General features: G+C 46.4%; 1 protein-coding gene across 1 annotated transcript in view; it reads left to right on the top strand.

Moving 5' to 3' along the window:
- Nucleotides 1-3,156, top strand: part of heatr5b (HEAT repeat containing 5B) — a 128,057-nt gene extending 124,901 nt beyond the window's left edge. The window contains exons 35-36 of the mRNA XM_072498484.1: nt 413-626; nt 2,595-3,156. Coding sequence (XP_072354585.1) covers nt 413-626; nt 2,595-2,902 — 522 coding nt within the window. The 3' untranslated portion in view covers nt 2,903-3,156. The remainder of the gene's footprint in view (nt 1-412; nt 627-2,594) is intronic.
- Nucleotides 3,157-25,236: the final 22,080 nt, after the last annotated feature.

The raw sequence follows: 25,236 nt of genomic DNA, 5'->3' as shown, positions 1-25,236 counted from the left end.
TCCTCTCTTTTTTTTTCCATCTGTGTCCGGGGGGGATTCCCTTCTGGATTACCGCACAGTGTTATTTGCCGTTAAAATTGCCGATGGGGCTCCTATTAAGAGCCCAAAAGTCCGTTCCACCGGGAGCTGCCGAAATGTGCGACTTAGCTGGTCATCGGCGCGCCCGGAAGTCGAGAAAAATCTTCTATTGCAGACTTATATACATCTGCATCTTCCAGTTCCAAAGACAGGTCAGCAACCTGAAACATTAACTCTGTTCTCTCTTCACAGATAATGTCTGACCTGCTGGTTATTTCCAGTGTTTTTTGTTTCTGTTGTTAATAGATATATGTTGATTTGACGTGTGGGTAAGTGTTGAAAGCCCCAGTGCATGACATGAAATTAAGAGCCGTGGCTCCTCTATCTTTTGTAGGTTCAAGCGAAATGTTACCAGCTTCTGCTTTCAGTCTTCCAGCAGTCAAACCGAGCCCTCTCCTACCCCTACATTCATGCCTTGGCTCCACTGGTAGTTGAGAAACTAAAAGAGGTGGGGAATCAGAAACCGGCCAACAATGCTGAGCTTCAAGCGGTACAGGAAGGAGTCAAAGTGCTCGAGACCCTGGTGAACCTCGCAGAAGAACAAAACAGTAAGTAGATCCCTCCTGTTCAGTGTGATCTGTCCATCAGGACCATGAGCAGGCAGACAGGCAAGTTAGCAGAAAGGAAAGAGCCTCTAATTCTATAGCCCTTTTCGGCATCTCGTGGTGGCCAAAGCCTTTTCCTGTCATTGAAGCACTTCTATAGTCACTGTTGTAATGTAGAAACCGAAGCAGCCAATTTGTACACAGCAATCTCCCTTAAATAGAAGGGTGATAATGACCAGATAATTTGTTTTAGGTATGTTAATCTGATGGGTAAACATTGACCAGAACTCCCAAGGAGAACACCCCTGCATTTCTTCAAATAGCACTGTGAATTCTTATACTTCAACCTGAAACGAGGCTGTTCGGCCCATTGTATCTGTGCCAACACTTTGACAGACTAATTAGACCCAACAGCCCGGCAGTTTTCTCCCCTTTAGGCATTTGTCCAATTCCCTTTTGAAGGTTGTTATTGAATCTGCTTCCATCATCCTTTCAGGTTATGCATTCCAGATTACTATAGCGTGTTGAGTCTTTTTTTAAATCCCCTCAAACATCCTGCCCCAGTTCTTCAGCCAATTATTTCAAATCTGTGTCCCCCAGTTACCAAACCTCCTGCCACAGAAAGAAACAGTTTGTCCTTACTTATAATTTCCCACAAGCAGTGAATGAAATGAAGGACGTTTTTTTTTTTGTTGTTGATGTTTCAACGGGGAAACAGGACCCTCTCTCATACGTTATTGTGGCATCTGTTATGTCCACCAGAAAAACAGCCTCGGGGCCACTCTGTTTAGCCTCTCCATTGGAAAGAAGGCAGTCCTAGCCATCCAGCATTCCCACACACACCGCATGGAAGATTGTGGGATTGACACCTCCGAATTGGAGCCCTTATCCCACTACCATCCGACCAAGAGGTTACAAGCTGAGCGACACTGGCTCTTGGAAGTGTATTGGGATTTCTAGCACGAAGAAGCAGCTCAGAAATAAAACATGCTGATAGACTTATAGCAGAGTTCAAAACTAGGGGTCATGCACATCATGAATAAATCCAAGAGGAAATTCAGAGAAATTCCTTGACCCATAGAGTGGTGAGAATGTGAAACCTGTTACAACGTGGAGTAGCTTGGTGCTAGGTATGACTCCAACCAGCAGAGAGTTTCCTCCCACGATTCCCATTGACTTAAATTTTGCTGGGACTCCTTTATGCCATTCTCGGTCAAGTGCTGCCTTGGTGTCAGGGGCAATCGGTCTTATCTTACCTCATGAATTTAGTTATTTTGTCCATGTTTGGACCAAGGCTGTAATGAGGTCTGGTGGAACCCAAACTGAGTTATTGCTGAGAAAGTGTTGCTTGATAATGCCACTTCTCAATACACATTCCATTGTTTTGCTGATGATCGAGAATATACTGATGGGGTGGTAATTGGCCAAATTAGATTTATTCCGCTTGTTGTGGACAGGGCATCCCTGGGCAGTTTTTCACATTGTTGGAGTGTTGTAGCTGCACTGGAGCAGCTTGGCTAAGGGCACAGCTAGTTCAGGCGCACAAGCCTTCAGTACTATTGCTGAGATATTCAGGGTCCATAGCCTTTCCTCTATCCAGTCTCTTGATATTGTTGATATCACATGTGGGCCTGGAGTCATATGTAGGCCACACCAGGTAAGGGTAGCAGATTTCCTTCCTTGAAGGGCAGCAGTGAAGCAGATGGATTTCTGCTATCTGCTAGTTTCATGATGATCATTACTGAGGCAAGCTTCTTATTCCAGATTAATTCAATAATTGAATTTAAATATCCCCTGTTGCCATGATGGATTTGAACTCGTGTCTCTAATCATTAGGCAAGGCCTCAGGATTTACTAGTTCAATGGCATTACTATTATGCTACCATTCTGGTCATTGTAGACCGTCAATGTAATGAGTAAATGTCAGTTCATTATTATTGCCCTAACAAGAGCCGCCTTCTTCCTTCCCAGGAACCCAGCTGCTTGCTCTTTTGGTTCCCACTCTCATCTCTTACCTGCTGGATGAGAAGACGTTCAACTCAGCTCCCACTGCTTCCAAGGCTCTTCATGAACTTGCTCTGCAGGATCTCATGCGCATTGGTCCTCTCTACCCCAATGCCTTCAAGGTGGTGATGGGGGCAGCACCTGAACTCAAATCAAAGTTAGAGGCTGCGATCCGAGCCAGCCAAGCCAGTTCCCGGGCGAAGGCTGCTACCCAGCAAGCAAAGCCAGCTGTACAAGCTGCACCCACCATCAAGCTGAAGACGAGCTTCTTCTAAAATAGATGGAGGTGTTTTCATAGTGACTTAAAAGCCAGCGAATGGTTCAGCTTCCCCTTTACTGCTGTGCGAGTGCGTGAGTCGACTGCCCTGATGTCTTCTGTACAGGTTTATGGTTTCTGTTCGCTATGTAAATTGTTCAACAAAGAAAGCAATTTGGGTTCATTGGTTTAAAAACTGTTTGTGTATAGGTATCACATGATTGTCGCAAAGTATGTTATAAATAAAGATGAAAGGAGTTTTTTTAAAAAGAAGAGTATTGTAATATTTTTTATAATTTACAGTGAACAAGCTGCATCTATAATAATTCAGCACAATGCTCTCTCTCTAATATATTTAACTTCTTACATGGATCATTGAAAACTTTCCTTGTAAAAAAAAATAAAAATACCCTCAGTGGCTCCCTGTCACACCGTTGCCTGATACTGTTATCTTTTGCTCACAGTTTCTTGGTATTTGTTTTAATTCAAGATCATACACTTACCTATTACATTCTTTTTCATTTCTTTTCTGGAAAAGTGTTTTCTTTGCCGTGTCTCAGTTGTAATGGTTCCACCCAGAGGTCTGAATGCAGAAGCATGTGTAGTGAACACAGTTTTCCAGGATGTATCAGTAGTATTAAGTCTGAGAGGGGACTTCCGATGGCGACATGTGAGAGCAAGACGCATGAAAGGTGGCTCCTGCCACCCTTTGGCCTGTTTTTCGAGAGATTTTCGGGTGATCCAACCCAACAGATTGCCGTGGCCTCGTTGGAAGCTGAAATGCTGCTCGTGACAGAGAGGAGAGCGATGCCTGAATCTCAGCGTGGTGGATTTGCCGGAGGGCAGGGGAGGGGATTGTTTGCCCCTCCAGATTTGGGCAAGGCTCTTAGGGCACTGCGGCAGAAACGCTGGCCAAATGAGCCACTATGAACGGTGATCGGCTGTTCTCACCATTTTTAGATAAAGGAGCAGGTCCTGGAATGGGCCAAGAAGAATGGGCATGGTGACTGGGACCGGCACACGGTGTGCATTTATCAGGACATTAGTACCAAGCTGGTGAAGCGACGAGCGGCCTTTACTAAGGCAAAGGCGGTGCTGTACAACAAGAGTGTGCGGTTCAGGGTGGTGTATCCAGCGCGACTGAGAGCCACAATGGACTCCCAAGAATCACTAGTTTGACACGCTGGAGCAAGCGGAGGCCTTCCTCCAGGATAAAGGACTGAGACTGGCTTGAGGAGGGTTGGTGGGATTGTGTATGTGAAAGCCGGGTTGGGTTGGTTGTAAATATTGCAATATATTGTGTTATGTCTTTGTTCTTTATCTTGGAGGTCGGTGGGGGAATTTTTCTTGAGGCCAGGGTCATGGGGGGGGGGGGGGGGGGGGGTGGTAAAGCGGGTGGATTGATATGGTAATTGGAGGGAAAGAGGAGCATGGTAAGGATGCTGATAATTGGACAAAGGAGTAGGGAGGGTGGGCTAGGGGGTGGTGTTGTTGGCCTTGCAAGACCCTGTTGTAGGCAGGACCCTGGTGGGGGGGACACCTTGCTAGCACTAAGGGGTAGGCTAGTGAATGGGAGTGGTGTGAGGGGAGGGGCTGCGACTTGTTAGGCCAGTTTGGCAAGGCTCGATGAGTCTAGAATGTTTGGGAGGGGGAGGGGGTCTGCCAGTTCGGGAGAGTAGGGAGGAAACCAGTAAAAAGGGTGAAGATTTTTTCAGATTTAAAGAGTTTCGGAGCCGACGTGTTTTTACAAGAGCCCCATTTCTGGGTATGGGACCAGAATGGGCTCCAGAAAGCCTGCGTGAGCCAGGTATTTCACTCCGGGTTTGATAGTAGAGCCCGGGGGTGGCAATTTTAATCAGTAAGAGGGTCCAGTTCCGGGTGGAAAGGGTCACAGCTGATCAGGGGGGAAGGTACATGATGGTTGCATGTGTATTAGAGGGAAAGTCAGTGGTCCTAGTGAACGTGTATGCCCTGAATTGGGCGATGTCTTGTTTATGAAGCAGTTGCTGGATACCGTACCGGATCTGGCCACCCACCAATTGATTTTGGGGGATGATTTGAACTCTGTGTTGGATCCGAAGGTGGACACCTTCAGGTAAATGTTGTTGGTCCTGGTTGGCAAAGGTATTCTCTGCATTTATAGAGGAGACAGGAGGGGCAGATCCATGGATGTTTATGCATTCTGGGGAGGAGTTCTCGGTGTTTACCTCGGTACACAAGATGTATTTGAGGATTGATTATTGTGAGTCAGACTCTTCTCACTGGGGTGAAGAAGACTGAGTACTCAGCGATGGTTATTTCCGATCTTGCCCTGCACTGAGTGGATCTGGTGTTGGAGATCAGGTGGGAGCGTCACAGGGGTGGTGTTAGGTATAGGGCTGCTGGCGGACCTAGGGTTTTATGTAAGGATTTTAAGGGGCATACGAGAACGTATATAGCATAACGATAACAGGATGGACTTGTGGGAGGCACTGAAGGCGGTAATCGGAGGAGCGATCATAGGTTATAAGGCACATGTGGCCGGGGAGGCAAGGGAGGAACGACAGAAATTAATGGATGAGATCCTGCGATGGATCGTAGATGTGCCAGGAATCCGACCCCGGAATTTTGGCGATCAGGAGAAATGCAATTTGACTTGCTATACACGGACAAGGGGGTGCAGCAAGTGAGGCGAGCAAAAGGGGCAGTGTAGGAGTATAGGGAGAAGGCCAGACATCTCTTGGCTCACTAACTAAGGCAGCCAGGGATATTGTTCAGGTTAGGAATTTGGAGGGGAGTCTGGTCTCATTCCCGATAGGATGAATGCAGTGTTTAAGGGCCTTTTATGAGAGGCGGTATAGGTCGGAGCCGGCGGAGTACGGATGGGGAATGGCGGAGTTCTTTGGGGGGGGGTTTGGAGTTTCCCACATTGGTGGAGGAATTGCAGGGGATCTGGAGGCACTGTGGGCCTGGAGGAGATTAAGGTAGCATTGAAGCACGTGCAGGCAGGAAGGCACCAGGGCCGGATGGGTTCGCGGTGGAATTTTATAAGATGTTTGCAGACCAATTGGGTCCATTGTTGCTGAGCATGTTTCGGCTCTTTTTGGCGTGGGGCTCCCTCCCGGAGACGCTGGGGCAGGCATCCATCTCTCTGCCCCTGAAAAAGGATAAGGACCCCACAGAATGTGGGTCACATCACCCAATCTCACTGCTAAATGTAGATGCCAAGTTATTAACAAGGTGTTAGCATTATGGCTGGAGCCTCGCCTTCCGGAGGTAGTGGGGGAGGACCAGACGGGGCTTGTAAACAGAAGGAAATTGTCGTTCAATATGAGGCGTTTGCTGAATGTGGTGCTTACCCCTGTGGCCAGGCCGGTACCGGAGATAATTGTGTCATTGGTTGAGGGTCTCTAATGCATGGAATGGGATTGTTGAAGTGAGTGGTGGAGCATAGGGTATCATTATATGCAGATTCCCTTGAAGAACCAGTTATCTCAACCTTAATTATATTGAATGATGGAGCATCCACAACCTTCTGGGGTAGAAAATTCCAAAGATTCACAACCCTTTAAAGGAAGGAAATTTCTCATCTCAGTCCTAAATGATTGGCCCCTTATCCTGAAACTGTACTTGTTCTCGATTCACCAGCCCGGGAAACAACCTCTCAATATCTACCCTGTCACACCCCTTTATAATCTTGAATGTTTCACTGAGATCACCTCTCAAATTTCTAAATGCCAGAGAATATAGACCCAATTTACTCAACTTCTCATCCCACTAATCTAGTGAACCTTCACCATACTACCTCCAAAACAAGCCTTTTATTACATTCCTGGATCATCTTTTATTACACTTTGTGTGTTTTGATATACTACGGAGTGTAATGTGTGTTACTCAAACCTTGGTTACTGATGAGGTCTTCTGAATCTCGATGAAGAAGACTCAAACTCGTCCAATAGTAACAAAAGGTTTATTGAGTAACTATAACAATAATTGCGTGAGTTCTTTACTTTAACATTGATACTGCTGATAAGGTTAACAAGATCTAACTACAGTAACTATGCGTAACTACACTAACCATCTAAGCTAATCTGATACTCCTGTCCTGGTCGCAGTACATCCAAGAGAGAGAGAGGCACAATGCGGTTCCTTTCATACCCCTGTTGGTCCGGCCCTCTAGTGATCTGGTGCTACTGATTGCACATTAACCCCTTATGTACGTGCACATACAGAGATCACTACAGCAAGTATATTCTCCCTCGAATATGACGACCAAAAGTGTGCAGTGGCGAAAGTCTCTGCCTCGTCATCGGGTGGTAAATCGGGTGTCCAGCCAAACTCTAGGCCGTGCCCGGCGCTGATTCAGTGCCATGCTCCATACAGCTTCTTCATACAAGTATTTACAAACATGGACTTGGCGTCATGGCTGTGGCTGGGGAGCGGGAGGCTAAACAAACACTGAAAAACTGTTCAAAACTGTCAGGCTCGCTGGGGGAATGTCTGCCCAGGCCGGGGAAGTAGGGGACGGTGCCAAGTCCAAGGACTAGGGTGTCCTCCTCAGGATCGGGGTGGCCTTGCTCAGACCATCATTGCTGCAGTCTGTCTTTTAAACGCACCTCTTTGGTGCTACTTATAGGCTCCTGGCTGCTCACACTGCTGAGTGCTGCCTGTGTCCTTTATGCTCAGAAGGGCTCTGGTCATTTGGGAGCCCGCCCAGCCGCCCCTCTGGACACCCTCATACCCCAGCTCCATCATCAAGAGCCAGACTCAATCAGGAGCCCACCAGGTGTTGGCATACCTCCGAAGCGCTGCCCCATTTCAGGGGATCAGCCGAGCTCACCCCAAATGGAGGACACCTATACCACAGCCTTTGGAGCTCTCCTTGGGTCTCTGCCCCTCTCAGGGCAGAGGGAAATACCAGTGACCCCCACCCCTCCACATCATCAGATGTCTCCAGCTGGTGAGACTGGCAACGCTGACTGCCTCTGCCGCCACCTCGCAGGCAGTGTTCAGGAGGGCAGGTTGAGTCTGTGACACTCTGCTCTTCACTGGCATGGAGCCGTGGGTCCACCTCGGACTCCTGATCTCAGGGGGAAGGTCTTCTTTGAGCCATGTTGATGGCTGCAGTGTGTGTGTGGTAAGTGGAGTGCTTAAAAACAGCTCCAGTTGCCTGGCTGTTAGGCGCTAACTCCGGCCCCAGTGGTTAGAATGCCCGCTTGGTCATGAATTGCTCGGAATTCACACCAGCAGAGTGCTGGCCTATTAGCTTGTCCTGAATTGGAAACACGATCCGCTCACAATTCAGTCCCAGCATCAATATTTAGTCTCCCAAATGGAGAATATCGCTCAGTGTTCCAAGTGTGGCTTCATCAAAGACCTGTACAATTGTAGCAAAACCTCTTTATTCTTATGCTCCAACCCCCTCATAATAAAGGCCAAATTGCTTTCCTACTTCCTTGCTGTATCAGCGAGCCATCCTTTTGTGTTCCTTACACGAGCACACTCAAATCTCTCTGAACGTCAACACGTTTAAAAAGTTTCTGCTTTTCTATTCTCACTACAAGTGAATAGCTTCACACCCTCGCATTATACTCCATCTGCCCAGTCGCTTAACCTATATCTCTTTGCAGCCTCTCTCTGTACCCTCCTCACAGCTTGCATTCCCACCTAGCTTTGTATCATCATCAAACTTAGATACTTTACTTTCTGTCTCTTCATCTAAGTTATTAATATGGGTTATAGATAACTGAGGCCAGAGCACTGATCCTTGTGGTACATACAGCCTGCCACTTGAAAATGCTCCATTTATGCCTACTTTCTGCATCCTGTCCTTAATAGATTTGTAGGCAAAGTTAACACCGAGAGAATGAAAGGGGAAGTGGCAGCATGAATATAAAGTTTATTTTTCTTTTTTAAAATAAATTTAGAGTACCCAATTAAGTTTTTCCAATTAAGGGGCAATTTAGCGTGGCCAATCCACCTACCCTGCACATCTTTCTCCTCCTGGACTCCTGGGTCCTCCGAAACCCCGAAAATTGCCACCTCTGGACTCTTCACCACCCTTGTTCTCAGCACCCGGGACATGACATCCGCAAACCCTTCCCAGTACCCCCTAAGCTTAGGACATGCCCAAAACATGTGGACGTGGTTCGCTGGTTCTCCCGCGCATCTAGCGCACTTGTCCTCTACCCCAAAGAATTTGCTCATCCGAGCCACCCTCATGTGAGCCCGGTGAACGACCTTAAACTGAATCAGGCCGAGCCTGGCACACGTTGCGGTTGAGTTTACCCTACTCCGAGCTTCCGCACACAGCCCGTCCTCCATCTCCCCGCCGAGTTCCTCCTCCCATTTGAGTTTCAGTTCCTCCGTCTGGGACTCTTCCCCCTTCATGAGCACCTTGTAAATATCCGAGACTCTACCCTCTGCTCCTTCTCCTCCAGAGACTATTCTGTCCTGAATGCCTATTGGCGGGAGGCGTGGGAAGGATGGGACCTGTCTGCGTACAAAGTCCCGCACCTGTAAGTACCTAAAGTCATTTCCTCTTTCCAGCCCAGCTTTCTCCTGCAAATTCCTCAAACTCGCAAAGTTCCCCTCCAGGAACATATCGCCCACCCTCCTCACCCCCGCTCGCCGCCATGTTCGAAACCCTCCATCCATGTTCCCGGGGGCGAATCGATGGTTATCACAAATTGGAGCCCAGACCGACGCCCCCCCCCCCCCCCCCCCCCCTCCCCTGCATGCTTTCTCCACTGGCCCCAAATCCGCAAGGCCGCCCCCATTACCGGGCTGGTGGAGTACCTGGCTGGCGCAAGCGGTAGGGGAGCCGTGACCAGGGCTGGCAAACTGCTGCCCCTGCACAAAGCCGCCTCCACCCGCTCCCAAATAGACCCCATACCCACCATCCACTTCCTTATCATGGCTATGTTAGCCGCCCAGTAGTAGTTGATCAGACTCGGCAATGCCAGTCCCCCCTCGCTGCGGCTCCTTTCAAGCATCGCCTTCCTCAACCGTGGGGATTTTCCCACCCAGACAAATCTCATGATGATTTTGCCAGTCCTTTTGAAGAAGGACCATGGGATAAAGATCGGGAGGCACTGGAAGATGAACAGGAATCTAGGGAGGATTGTCATCTTTACTGACTGCACCCTCCCCGCAAGTGACAACGGGAGTGCATCCCATCTCCGAAACTCCCTCTTCATTTGTTCCAACACTCTAGTCAAATTTAACTTATGTAACCTGCCCCAGTCTCGTGCCACCTGTGTCCCCAAGTACCGGAAACGTTGCAGCTCTCAGTGCAATCGCTAACGGTTCTATGGCCAGCGCAAACAGCATCGGGGAGAGTGGGCATCCCTGCCTGGTCCCATGATGTAGCCTGAAATAATCTGACATCCTGTTCATCCTTACGCTAGCTTTTGGGGCCTGGTACAATAGTCTGACCAATTAACGAGTCCCTCCCCGAACCGCTCTTGGCTCGCCTCTTGGCCGTCTCCACCTCCCACAAATAGCCCCACTCCACCTGGTCGAAGGCCTTCTCAGCGTCCATTGCCACCACTACCTTCACCTCCTTGCCCATCATGATCACATTAAGCAATCTTCTCAAGTTAGCGGTCAGCTGCCTGCCTTTCACTAACCCTGTCTGATCGTCCCCAATCACCTCCGGTACACAGTCCTCAATTCTAATCGCCAGGACCTTGGCCCGGAGCTTGGCATCTACATTGATCAGGGAGATCGGCCTGTATGACCCGCAGGATTCTGGGTCCTTGTCCCACTTCAATATCAGCAAGATGGTGGCCTGTGACATCATCGGCGGCAAGGTCCCTCTGTCCCTCGCCTCATTAAAAACCCTTGTCAGGACCGGTCCCACTATTTCCGAGAACTTCTTGTAAAACTCAACTGGGTATCCATCCGGTCCCGGGGCTTTCCCCGACTGCATGTCCTTTAGGCCCCCCAGTACCTCCTCCGCTCTAATCGGGGCCCCCAGCCCGTCCACTAGTCCCCCGCCTACTTTTGGGAAGGTTAGTCCGTCCAGGAACCGTTTCATCTCCTCCGGCTCCTCCGGGGGTTCTGAAGTGTAGAGCTTACTATAGAAGTCCCGAAACACCTTAATCAGTCCTGACGGGTCCTCCACTCTGCTCCCCTCCCCGTCCACCACCCTACTTATTTCCCTGGCCGCCTCCCTCTTCCTGAGTTGCTGCGCTAGCAATCTGCTGGCCTTCTCCCCATGCTCATACACCACACCCCTTGCTTTCCTAAGCTGTTCCATGGCTCTACTCATGTTCCATAGCACTCCCAGTTCCGCCTGCAGTCTCCGTCTCTCCCTGAGTAGGTCCTCCCCCGGGGACCCCGCATGCTCCTCATCTATCTGGTGAATCTTCTTAACCAATCTGTCCATTTCTGCTCTGTCCGTCCTATCCCTCTGAGCCCGAATTGAGATCAGCTCCCCCTCACTACTGCCTTCAGCGCCTCCCACAGGGTCGCTGCTGAAACCTCCCCCGTATCGTTCATTTGCAAGTAATTTTGCATACACTTCCGCAGTCTCTCACATATCCCCTCCTCCGACAACAATCCTACGTCTAACCTCCATTGCGGGCATTGGTAATTCCCCCCCCCCGACCTGCAGGTCCACCCGATGTGGGGCATGGTCCGAGATAGCGATTGCCGAGTATTCTGTATTCTTTACCTCCCCACACAGTCCCTGCTCAAGATAAAGAAATCAATCCTACAATATACTTTATGAACATGCGAGTAGAACGAGTAGCCCCTTCCCGTCGGCTGTCCGGCTCTCCGTGGGTCCACTGCCCCCATTTGCTCCATTAACCCATTCAGCTCCCTTGCCATTGCTGGGAGCCTACCCGTTCTGGGACATGACTGGTCTAGCACTGTGTCGAGGGCCGTATTAAAGTCCCCCCCCCCCCCCCATCATCAACTTACGTGAGTCTAGGTCCGGGATCTTCCCCAGCACTCTTTTAATAAAGTCAACGTCGTCCCAGTTCGGAGCGTATATGTTCACCAGCACCACTCTCGTTCCCTCCAGCTTGCCCCTTAACATAAGGAATCTGTCCCCGCCGTCTACGATTACGCCCTCCGCCTCAAATTGAACCCGCTTATTGATCATAATTGCTACCCTCCTGGACTTAGAATCCAAGCCTGAGTGGAAGACCTGGCTGATCCAGCCCTTCCTTAGCCTAGTCTGTCCGACACTTTGAAATGTGTCTCCTGCAACATAATTACGTCCGCCTTTAGAGCCCGCAAGTGGGCGAACACACGTGCCCTTTTAACTGGCCCATTTAGTCCTTTGACATTCCAGATGATCAGCCTGGTTGGGGGCACACCGCACCCCCCCCCCCCCCCCAAACGCCGGTCAGCCATAACCTTTCTTGGGCCTGCCCCCGGCACATGCGCCGCGCCGCTCTTGGCTCGCCTCTTGGCTGCCTCCACCCCCGACCTCCTCTCCATTACCTACTTCAGATCGCCCCACGTCAGCAGAATAACTTCCCCCCCCCCCCCCCCCCCTTCCCCCCCTAGCAACATCTCCCAATAGCCCCACCCCTGCCATCTACTGGCTGTATTCTCCCCCCCACCTGACTCCCTTGACTAGCCAATCTGCTGGCCCGGTGACTCATCACTCCGGCGCCCACTTGTCTCGCTCCCATTGTTTCCCCGGCCTCATCTCCCCACTCCCCAGCACACCATCCCCCACTCCCACTGGAGCAGCCTCACTAAAATGGGAAAGATCAAACAAGCTGGAAACATCAAACAGTAACGCGAGGCTGCTCCAGGTCCAGTTCCAGCTGTGTACACAGATAAGTGTTAACCCACGTCCCTTTCTGAGCATTAATACAATAGCAGCACAGAAACCCCCTACCCATACATCACCCACCCAATACCAAACATAAAAACCATAGACATAAAAAACGAAAACCCTCAACCAACATCTCTAATCCCCATTGCTGACCGGCCACCCTTATGTTACAATGAAGGCTCCGGCACCCCCAGGGAACATGATAAAAGGCTCCCACCACAGCAGAAAAACGAGAAAAGCAACAAAAAAGGAAAAGAACATACGAGAGGGGTCCACGTTATCCCACTTCAACGACTCAAAACTGCTCTTTATCACCTGCAGCATTTTTCCCAGCGCTTGCTGGATCGCCGGGTCCGAGGTCTGTAGGTCCGCCATCTTTGCTCCCGGGTCAGCTTCCCCTGCACCTTGCCTTTGTCCCTTCCTCTCCCGTTTTCCCTGCTTTCTGCTCTCCCGCAGTTCCATGCAGCTCTGCCCGTTCCTCAGCACCTCTGTGGCCGTCTTTCCAGCGCTCCACAGTCCCACAAAACCGGGGAACCAGGTCCTCAAATCCCGCCGGAGTGAGAGCCCCCGAATGTGCAGCTCACTCACTCATCGCCGCTACCGGAAGTATAGTCAGATATTTTGTCTCTGGGATTTAAGGGATATGGGGAGCGGGCGGGAAAACGCCGTTGAAGCCCGAGATCAGCCATGATCGTACTAAATGGAGGAGCAAGCTCGGGCAGTCACATGGTCTTCTCCTACTCTTATTTCATGTGTTTTTGTGGAGTTATATTACTGGTATTTAAAATTCCAAGGTCTGTACTCATAATCCAGAGACATATGAGTTTAAACCCACGGTGGCAGCTTGACAATTTGAATCCCGTTTTAGGAATCTGCGGCAGAATTTTAAATCTTCCGACCAACAGGGTTGCAGGGGAGATGTAAAGTTCTGCCAGTGTCTTGCTGCATATCCACCTGCCCATAATTTGGCTGTGATTTTACAAGGCGGGCAGCTGAGGCCTAGGATGGCTCATCCATCCTCAATTAATGACCACTTGAGCGCTGCTTACCACCCGGTCTGGTCTGGGAGGGAGGGGGATATCTGGCAGGTTAGCCTGCTCAGGCCTCAGGTGCAGAATACAGGAGGTGCCCCCCACATGGGCCCCTTTCCCAATTGGAGAACTCCCCCAAGCTCTTCCACCAACGTCCCCTCCCCACCTCACCGGATGTCCCAATGGCCAGCAGTACTCTTGAGCAGGACTTTCTTCGGAGATGGAGGTGGAAGTCTTGCCTCCAACCAGTTAACGGTCCACAGAGCATTAAATAGCTGCCAGGATGCATTCCCAAAGACTTTATTGGTCGCAGGTTGGGAAACGATGCCACCTGAAAAGTTCTGCCAAAAGTGGCATATGTAAAAATGACCGTGAGGCTGGCAAATTATCATAAAAGCGCAGCTCAGTCACTACTACCATATTTCAGGGAAGGAAACCTGCCATCCTTACCTGGTATGACCTAGCTGTATGTTACTCCAACCCAGCAGCAATCTGGTTCTCTCTTAACTGCCACCTGAGATTGTCTAGCAAGCTCCTCTTCCTCTTCAGGTACAATGCCCTAAGAGGGCATTGGATAACCATGGACTTCCATTGTATTGGTGCATGATTACACTGGACAAAGTACTGCTGTGGTTTGCTATTGCCTTCTGCAGTGTGGCTGACCAGGAAACTCTCTCATTCTTACCGCCTGCCAGCAGGCATATTGGAAAGATTTACAGGCTGATAATCAACCTGCTTGGCTACATTATCAATGAACCTTCCGTGGCTATCAAGTCCTGAAGTGGGCCTTGAACCCGGAGCTTCTGCCCCAGAGGTAGGGACTCTACTGCAACACCTCCCACACCAAGTTCCTCGGTTGTGTCAATCTGCTAAAAGCAATGATTCAAGAAGGAGACACGCCATCATCGTCTAAGAGCAATTAGGGATGGGTAATAAATGCTGGCCTTGTCAGCATTACACAAATCCCAGGAATAGCTTTCTATAAAGTTGATTTACTTCATATAAATACATGCGCAAAATAATTTCCTCCTCTTCATACGCCATAAAAATGATAGAAATGTAACTCATCATTCTAGATCTAAACTCCCTTTTGAGTTGGCTAGTCGAAAACTAACAAGTAATGTTTCAAGTCCTGTGAATTCATACATCATCCTGGAGTCTGTGTATCCTGAGAGTGAGAGAGATAATCATATAGAATGTACAGTGCAGAAGGAGGCCGCTCGGCCCATTACGTCTGCACCAGCCCTTGGATAGAGCACCCTACTTAAGCCCACACCTCCACCTTATCCACGTAACCCAGTAACCCCAACTAACCTTTTTTTGGGGGGACACTAAAGGGCAATTTAGCATAGCCAATCCACCTAACCTTCACATCTTTGGACTGTGGGTGGAAACTGGAGCTCCCGGAGGAAACCCACGCAGACACGGGGAGAACGTGCAGACTCCGCACAGACAGTGACCCAGCAGGGAATCGAACCTGGGACCCTGGCGCTGTGAAGCGACAGTGCTAACCACTGTGCTACCATGCTGTGCACAATGATCGCCTTTGGACTCGCCCTCAACTGTGCTTGGGGTTGCCCGGCGAAGGATTCTCCTTCAGTGGAAGATGCGAGGCCCCCAAGCGTGGAATCCTGGATCAGCGATATGGCAGGGTTCAGTAAATTGGAGAGGGTGAAATTCGCCTTGAGAGGGTCGGTACAAGGGTTCTTTAGGCGGTGGCAACCGGTCTTAGACTTCCTGGCAGAACGATAGACATTGGTCAATGGCAGCAGCAGCTTGGGGGTAACAGCCATCTGCTGTTATTATTTTATTATTATATAATTAATACTTTATTATTGTTTTTGTTATTTACACTGGAGGGTCTGAGGGGGTGTATACACCTGTTGTGTTAAGTTGGGGTGTTAATGTTAATTTATTATTTATGTATGGGGGGGGGGTATGGGGGGTTGCTTTTCTAGATTGTGTTTTGTACTTAACCCTGTTGGGTTCCTTTTTTCATTTTGTTATTGATATTTTATGAAAACTTTTAATAAAAATTTTTTTTTTTTAACTGTGCTTGGGGTGGGTGGGGGATGGGCTGTGAGTTTGGCCACAAGCTATCAATAAAAATTAGAAGCTTGGGTTAATGGCTAGTAGCATTCATGTGTCTGATTATCTGAGCCCGCTGTAGGGTACATTGAGTGATTCCATCGCAATATTGAAAAATGCTTAAAATTAAACTAAAAATCTCATTGGCTCAAAGTTAATGTAATGTGCACCAGGAAACAAACCATTGTCATTCTGCTGACTTTAAATGTTCAGTGAAAAACTTTGCAAGCTGAATGGAAACTTAAACAATATTAAACATCAGTTAAAACAAAATGCTTCAAGTACATGAAGGGAAAGTTCCAAAAGTGCTACACCCTTGTCCCTTTTTGAACAAAGGTATTAGATTCGTAAACCCCAGTCCTGTGCCACAACCTTCAATGTTTGAAAGATTGTGGTGGGAGCCTCTACCCTGTGCTCACTGGCTTCTCTCAGCATCACGTCCGCTTTCATTTCCAACAATACATTCAATACTACTTTTGTATTGTTGCTGATTTTCTCCTTGGTTCAATTGCTCTGTTTTATTACCTTTGCTCTCGAGTCGCCAGGTATCTTTATGATACCGCCACGAGGTTCAAGTCCAAGTAATGATCAATAATCCAATACACCGATTAGTAATATTTAAATCAAAGCACATTTATTATACACAGTAATCGCTACTCATGCACAAATTCTACGTCTCAGCTACTTCTACAACTAACAGGCCTATACTTAACTTTGGACTGGCCCACCGGGTCAGGGGAACAAATGGCCTTTCGTTCGGGTTCTGAGTCTGCGGGATTCAAAGTTGGTGCGGATTGGTAGCTAGGAGCGCCTATCACATAGCGAGCGTTGAATTAAGACTTACGATTTCGATGATCACTGGAGTCACTGCACCGGTCACGGTCAATGTTGATTCGTGTTGCTGGGTGACCCGGGCAGGAAGAAGAGCGTGACGAGGAGCTGCTGAAGAGTGAAGAGAGAGGTGAAGAGCCCGATTTGAACTTGGGGCTCAACTCTTATAGTCCCCAGGGGCTTCCCGTCTTTCGGGGCGGACCCTGTACCTGGTCCCAAGTGATTGGACTTTGTCCCAATTGCTTGATTCGATTTTCTCCTACACTGGAGCGGTTCCCTGATCGATGGGCAGTCTTGAGGTGCTCGTTCACCTCCTTTGTGTTGGCACCTGCTGGCGCCGAGGACTCTGGCTTTGCTTTGTGTGTCAAAATGTTACTTATTGTTCCCGGGGATTGCTCATCAGTATGCAGATGGCTGTTACTTTGTTATGTTGATGGTCGCTGGTATCGATGTTGTCTGGTTTTTGCAGAGGTAAATATACAGCAAACCTGCAGCTGCTGGTTTTTGTCTTGTTGGCTGACTTTCCCATCAGCCTTTTCCGTTCGCCATTTTAAATCGGGAGGTGGCTACAGTATCAATAACCATCTTGTCTCATTCTTGCTCCTCTTGCAATCTTTCATTCTCACTACCACAATCTTCTTTAAATACTGAGATAATGTCCTCATTCAGCATCTCCAACAACCTTCTTTGCCCATTATCAGATATTCTTTATCATCCAAAGATGTGCAGGTTAGGTTGATTGGCCATGCTAAATTGCCCTTCGTGTCCAAAAAGATTAGATGGGGTTACGGGGATCGGGTGGAAGTGCGGGCTTAAGTGGGTGGTCTTTCCAAGGGTTGGTGCAGACTCGATGGGCCAAATGGCCTCCTTCTGCATTGTAAATTCTATGTTTGTCTATGTTCTATCTTTAATCAGCCCTGCCATTCCCTTAGATCGTTCACTCAAATCATGTTTATATAATAATAATCTTTATTAGTGTCACAAGTATGCTTACATTAACACTGCAATGAAGTTACTGTGAAAAGCCCCTAGACGCCACACTCTGGCGCCTGTTCGGGTACACAGAGGGAGAATTCAGAATGTCCAATTCACCTAACAAGCACGTCTTTCAGGACTTGTGGGAGGAAACCGGAGCACCCGGAGGAATCGCACGCAGACATGGGAGAACGTGCAGACTTCGCACAGACAGTGACCCAAGCTGGGACCCTGGAGCTGTGAAGCAATGATGCTAACCACTGTGCTACCGTGCCGCCCAAGAGGCCATAGAAGAAAGTACTTCAAAAGTAAGAAATAAAGACTCACAACTATACTGTATATTTCATGAGCTAAGGGCACTCCAAAGTGCATTACAGTCATTGAAGTAGTTTTTTTTTGTTGTAATGCAGGAAAAGCAGCAAGCAAATTCAGTGGACACGAAGTCCCAAGAAGAGCAACTCCACAATGATTGGGTAATCTGCTATGGTGATGTTAGGTTTTTTTTATAAATGTTTTTTATTGGGTTTTTGAACAAAGTATATTTACCGTTATGTACACAGAATAAGATATATATATATAAATATATATATATATATATATATAGAAGAGAAGGGCACACACAAACCTACCACAAAAAAAAATAATAAAAAGGAAATAAAAAATAAAATAAAATAACTGCTAAAGTATTATGCACCAGCTCAACAGCAGCAACTCTGTACAATTGGCAATATTTTGGTGATGTTAGTTAATGTTGTGTTTGGTCTCCTATACCTTGCAAAAGAATCCTCCAAACACCTTAGCTTGTTCAAGCCAGGATCTTTATTGAGTCTCCTATGGTAAGACAGTAATCTGTTACAGAGCATGTATGTTATCATGGAGTCTCCTTATTACTCCTCTGGAACAACCCCTAGCACTGATCATTCACTTGTATGTCTTACTACCATCTGTCTCCATCCGATGATGGTGTCTCCACTTATATGGGAGTCGCGGTCACATGACCATGGTCTTGAGACCACATGGTGTGTCTGCAGCGCCGCCTGTTGGTTGGATGTCACACACCAAATACCTATGATATTGCCCATATGCACATCACCACAGTTAAGAGGGAAATATGGCCAGGATACTGGGGAGAACTTTTCAACTCTTCTTCAAATAGTGGCTTTGAATCTTTTATGTCTACCTAAGGGGGCAGACAGGGCCTTGGTTTAAGGTCTCATCTGAAAGCTGGACAGTGCAGCACTTCCTTAGAACTGGGTTGGGAGTGTCATCCAAAATGATTTGCTCAAATATCTTGAGCGAGACTTGAAAATTGAAATATACCTTTTACGCACAAGATTTAGGGGCTGGAATAGTCCGCTCCGCATTTAATAAGATTGTGACTGATCTGATGGTAGCCTTAACTCCACTGTCCTGGCAGCGACCCCCCCCCCCCCCCCCCATCACTCCCTTATCGATGAAAAATCTGTCTAACTCAGCCTTGAATATATTCAATGACCCAGCCTTTTCTGCTCTCTGGGGAAGAGAATGTCAAAGACTAACAACCCTCTGAGAAAAAAAATAATCTCCTCATCTCCATCTCAAATCGGAGACCCTGTATTTTTAATCCTCTGCATCCCCTAGTTCTAGTCTGTACCACAAGGAGAAGCATCCTCTCAGCATCCACCCTGTTAAGTTCCCTCAGGATCTTATATATTTCAATAAGATCACCCCTCAAACTCCAATCGATACAGGCCCAACCTGTCCAATATTGCCTCATAAAATGACTCTTTGATCCCAGGAATCTGTCATGTGAACCTTGGGGCTGCACGGTAGCACAGTGGTTAGCACTGTTACTTCACAACGCCAGCGTCCCAGGTTCGATTCCCGGCTTGGGTCACTGTCTGTGCAGAGTCTGCACGTTCTCCCTGTGTCTGCGTGGGTTTCCTCCTTACCTACTATACCCTTTGACTCCTTTGGAAATCATTAATCTATCTAACATAGCCCAAAATGTATTTTTAAAATGATTTTAGGCTAAAGGTTAAATGGTTAAATGTAGATAAATGGTTGCACCTGGCTAAGAAACAAGCAGATGTAATTCAAACAAGTTTGAAGTCAATAACTCTTAAAAGCTAATTTACATTTACCTTGCAAGGCCAGAGGGCAGAGTAAACACTTAAACAATGGATGATCCATTCTTCCGCATAAGGTGAAGCTGAAGGTCTCCACTTACTTCAATAAATGACTCACATTATTCATGTAATTTTCAAATGAAACAATGCTGAAAGAAGCTTTACAAATATAAGGGTTTTTTTGTGGGTCAGAGAGTCTGGTGAAAGGGCAATCACATTTATTAGCAATATAATTTTTTATATGGATCTCAGAATCAAAGAGGGGGATTATAAGCATATTGTAAACCCCAATCAGGCTGTAAAATCCATTTACTTTTTCAAATAACAGAACAAATTTTCTGATGGGGAAATTAACCTAAAGAAATGTTTGAGGACATCCAAGGCATGCCACATTGTCATTGAGATAAGCTTTGGGAGATGGGAGGTTCTTTTACTTAATTTACCTGGATATTTACTCCAAAAGTAGTTTAGTTGCATTTTGGCCCCTGGAAATCTGCAGCTCACTGAGAGAAGATCACCAAAGCCAATTTTTGATTTCTCTTTAATTGTTAACAGTTCTTAACATCATTGAGACATTTGTTCTTTCGAATTTTCATTTCAAACCTAACATTTTCAAAGCACTGTTACATTACCTAACCCTTACATTACCTACTTGCTTCACTTCATCTAGTTACAGCATTGGTTAGTTTGTGTCTGTGTGTGTCTACATACAACAAGGGAAAATGTTGTTATTGCACAACAGAAAATCAGCATTTATGAAACAATAGTTAACACCTTGCATTTATCGGGGCTGAATGACTTGCTGCAAATCCACACTTTCCATTTTTACTTCATATTTTTAGCATTTGCAATTTTATTTTATTGAGAAATGTAAGTTTTAATCAAATTAGAATGTCACAAACCTGTTTTTATGAATTCTAAATTGTTAAGAAAATAAAGGACTTGTATTTTCTTTATGCCTTTGAGTCCACAGGGTGTTCCAAAACACTTTACGGTCAATAAAGTGCTTCTGAAATGTGGACACTGTTGTAATTAACTTTGTAACCAACAGCCATTTTGTGCACAGCAAACTCCCATAAACAGCAATACAATAACCTATTTTTGTGATGTTGATTGAAGGATAAATATTGGGCAGGATAATGTATTTGTTTTATAACAATCAAATTTTACAATTTTCTTTATTTTTATCTAAAATTTCAGATTTATAGAATTTAAAATTTTGTTTTTATATTGAGGGTTTTGGCCATAATAGCAATGGTAATGTGGGGCATAGTATTAATCAGGAGATGAGAGAAGCATATACTATGGGCATTACTGTGATCATGGGTGACTTCAATCTGAACATAGACTGGTTAAATCAAGTGAGCACGAATGCTGAGGAAAATGAGTTTCTGGAGTGTTATTACAGATGAGTTTCTAGAGCAGTATGTTGAGGAGCCAATAAGAGGACAGGTTATTCTAGATCTAGTATCATTGATGAAAAGGGCCTAATTAATAATACAGTTGTGAAATAACCTTTAGGAATGAGTGACTACAATATGATAGAATTTTGCATTATATTCGATAGTGAGGAAATTCAATCTGAAGGCAGGGTGTTGAAGTTGAATAATGGAAATTATGAAGACAGAAGGGACAAATTGGCTGGAGTGAATTGAGAAAATACGTTAAAAGGTATAGCACTGGTTGCCTTCAAATAACTAGAGTCTAGCACCTATACATTCCTTCAGGGTGCAAACCATCCCCCCCTCCAAAAAAAAAAGTCACCCCTGTCTGACAAAGGAAGTTAAGGATTGTAAAAGATTAAAAGAAAAGGCTTATAAAGTTGACAGAAATAATAGTAAACATGAGGATTGGGAGTTTTTCAAAAATACAACAGAGTAAGGCCAAGAACTTATAAAGACTAGAATATGAATGCAATCTAACGAAAAATATAAACATTGAAGCTTTTTTTAAAAATTCATTTTAACAGGATGTGGGCTTCGCTGGCTAGGCCAGCATTTGGTACCCATCCCTAGTTGCCCTTGAGAAGATATTGATGAGCTGCCCTCTTGAACCGCTACAGTCCATGTGGTGTAGGTACATCCACTGTGCTACTAGGGAGGGAGTTCCAGGACATTTTTACCCAGCGACAGTAAAGGAAGGCGACATATTTCCAAGTCAGGATGGTGGGTGACTTGGAGGGGAACTTTGAGGTGGTGATGTTCCCATGTATCTGCTGCTCTTGCCCTTCTAGATGGTAGTCTTGTGTTTGAAAAGTGCTGCCTAAGGAGCCTTGGTGAGTTCCTGCAGTGCATCTTGTAGATGGTACACATTGCTGCTACTATGTTTCGGTGGTGGAGGGAATGAATGTTTGTGGAAGGGATGCAAATCAAGTGGGATGCTTTTTCCTGGATGGTGTTGAGCTTCTTGAATGTTGTTGGAGCTGCACTCATCCAAGCAAGTGGAAATTATTTCATCACACTCCTGACTTGTACCTTGTAGATGGTGGGCATGCTTTGGGAAGTCAGGTGAGTTACCCGCTGCGATATTCCTAGCCTCTGACCTGCTCCAATAGCCACAGTATTTATATGGCTTTTCTAGTTCAGTTTCTGGTCAATGGTAACCCCAGGATGTTGATAGTGGCGGCTCAGTGATGGTAATGTCTAGGGGCCATGGTTTAATTCTCCCTTATTGGAGATGGTCATTGCCTGGCACTTCCATGGCTTAAATGTTACTTGTGTAAGAGCCCTTCCTGTTGATTCCTTAGTTCCTATATCTTTTATTGTGTCTTTATCGTTTTTGATCCATGGATTGTTAATGGAAACATACCTTTAAGTCGAGCAGAGGAAGTAAGGAACTCAAGTGTCAAAATGGTATATCAAGTTGTAAAGTTTTGTATTTTGGGCAAAAGAACTCAGACTTTATGGCACCTAGAGATTGGAGGGATTTGTTTCACATCGGTTGGCTGGTGGACAATAGATTGGCCTGAGACAGTGTTCTGCCTGGCAACCGACAGTGATTGGTTCCTATCAGGTGGGGTTTTTCAGAGAGAACCCAGGAGAAACCACTGGACCCTCAAACTGGAAGCAGCTCCCTCTCTCTGCTCTGCTGCCTACTGTCCGAAGGCAGAAGTTTCTAGACCCTGAAAGGAGAAGCTGGCTCGTCTCTCTCGAATGTTGTCTGCCTTCTGATGTGAAAACCATTACAATCTGAAAGAAAAGATAACATCCATCTGAAACCCAGATTGAAGAAGAAATTAACAGAAACAAAGACTCTTATCCTTTTACTTTCATCATCATTTTACACTCCTCTTTCCCCTCTATGTTTGTTTGTCTGTGTGTGTGTGTGTCTGTGTGTGTGTGTGTAGAGGATGGAACAAGTTAAAATGGGAGGGGGTTAGAGATTAGATGGTCGTTAACCAGTTGTATTTGTTGCCTATTTAATTATTGTTCCTGTTAATAATTACAAATGTAATTGTGTTTAAATTTACAAACTTGATGACTGTAGTTACTGGGCCAAGGGTCTCAGGTATGTTTAAAATAAAAGTTAATTTCAATCATGTTATGACTCTGAGTAAGTGGGTCTGGAGTTGACGGCATAATGGCCAGGGTGGGGAACACTTGCCACTTCTGAGCCCAAGCCTGGATATTGTCCAGGCCTTGCTTGCATTTGCACATGGTCTGAGGAGCCGCGAATGGTGCTGAACATTCTGCATCATCAGCGAATATCCCCACATTTGACCTTATGTTGGAAGGAAGATGTTTGGGCCTAGGACACTACCTCATGGTATTTCTGCAGTGATGTCCCAGGAATGAGCCATCTTCCTTTGTGATAGGTATGACTCCAACCAGTGGAAAGTTTCCCCCTTGATTTCCATTGACTTCAGTTCTGCAAGGTCTCCTTGATGCCATATACGATCAAATGCTGCCTTGATGTCAAGTGCAGTCACTCTCACCTCACCTCTGGGGTTCAGCTATTTTGTCCATTGTGGTGATATGCATATGTATAGCAATGTATATAGTTATCTATTAATGTATATAGTTAGTTATACGACCTCTGACCAGCAGATGATGGTAGAAATCCACCATGTGGCTCCAGAGATCCACCAGTTGGTAGTAAGTTGTACTCGAGGTCAGTCGCATTCGAAGTAGCTCCAGGAGAATTCAAGCAGCCCTTGCTGTTTGTATCGTAGTTTGTTAGTTATCTTTCTACATGTTCATTTTGTTAATCTTACTGGTCAAAGAACTAGATGTTTGTGTGCATCTTTACCACTGCCAGAACACAGAACATAACATCCATGTTTGAACCAAGGTTGTTTGGCTTAGACAAATCTAGGTCCATTAAAGGCAGAGTCAGGAGAATTGATAATGGGGAATAGAGAAATGGCAGAAAAGTTCCCGGGACCCGCTATTATGCATCCCAGAGGTTGATAGAGATAGTGAACTGGTGATTCTATAGATTCTGGACTAGTTCCAGAAAATTGGAAGGGAGCAAATGTCACCAACCAATTTAAGAATGGAGGGAGAGAGAAAACAAAGAACTACAGACCTGTTAGTCTTACATCAGTAGCAGGGAAATTCTAGAATCTATTGTACAGAATGTGATAAATGGACTCTTGGATTATCATGATCTGATTGATTGGGCATCATCACCATGGACTTTCAAATGGGAAATCAGATTTGATGAACTTGTTGGAGGTTTTTGAGGATGTTACTAACAAAATTGATAAAGAAAAGTTGATGGACTGAGTATATTTGGATTATCAGAAGGCTTTTGATGAAGTCCCCAACAGGAGGCTGATTAGCAAAATAATGAGATCGGAGGCAATATTCTGGCATGGATGAAGGATTGTCCAACTGCAGAAAATGGAGTAGTGTTGCTAACTTTTGGTTGGCACTTAATTCGTAATTTGCTCTGTTTGTTTAACCTTTGCTCTAGAGTCGCCAGGTATCTTTATGATACCGCCACAAGGTTCAAGTTCAAGTAATGATCAATAACTCAACACATTAATTCAAATCAAACCACATTTATTATACACAGTAAATCACTACTCATGCATAAACTCTACTTTCTAGGCTATTCCTATCACTAAAAGGCCTATACTTAGCTACGGACGGGCCCACCAAGTCAGGGGAACAAATGGCCTTTCGTTCAAGTCCTGAGTCTGCAGGATTCAAAGGCTGGTATGGACTGGTAGCTAGGAGCGCCTATCTCGTAGCGAGCGTTGAATTGAGACTTACTTGGTTGGCGGAAGCTGAGACAGGTCACTGTCAAGGGTTGGTTCATCTTGCTGAGTGACCCTGCCAAAGAAGGACGATTTGAACTTGGGGGCTTTACTTTATAGTACCCAGGGGCTTCCCGCCCTTTGGGCGGACCCCGTACCTGGTTCCAAGTGATTGGATTACTTTCCGATCACTTGGATCGATTTCTCCAATGCTGGAGCGGTTCCCTGATCGCTGGGTGGTCCCGAAGTGTCCGTTGGCCTTCCTTTGTCTTGGCTCCTGCTGGCGCCGAGGAGTCTGGCTTGGCTTTATTCACCTTAACTGTTGCCATTGTGCCT

This window comes from Scyliorhinus torazame, chromosome 4, assembly GCF_047496885.1.
Source record: "Scyliorhinus torazame isolate Kashiwa2021f chromosome 4, sScyTor2.1, whole genome shotgun sequence".
NCBI lineage: Eukaryota > Metazoa > Chordata > Chondrichthyes > Carcharhiniformes > Scyliorhinidae > Scyliorhinus > Scyliorhinus torazame.
This window is presented reverse-complemented; position numbering and strand designations above follow the sequence as displayed.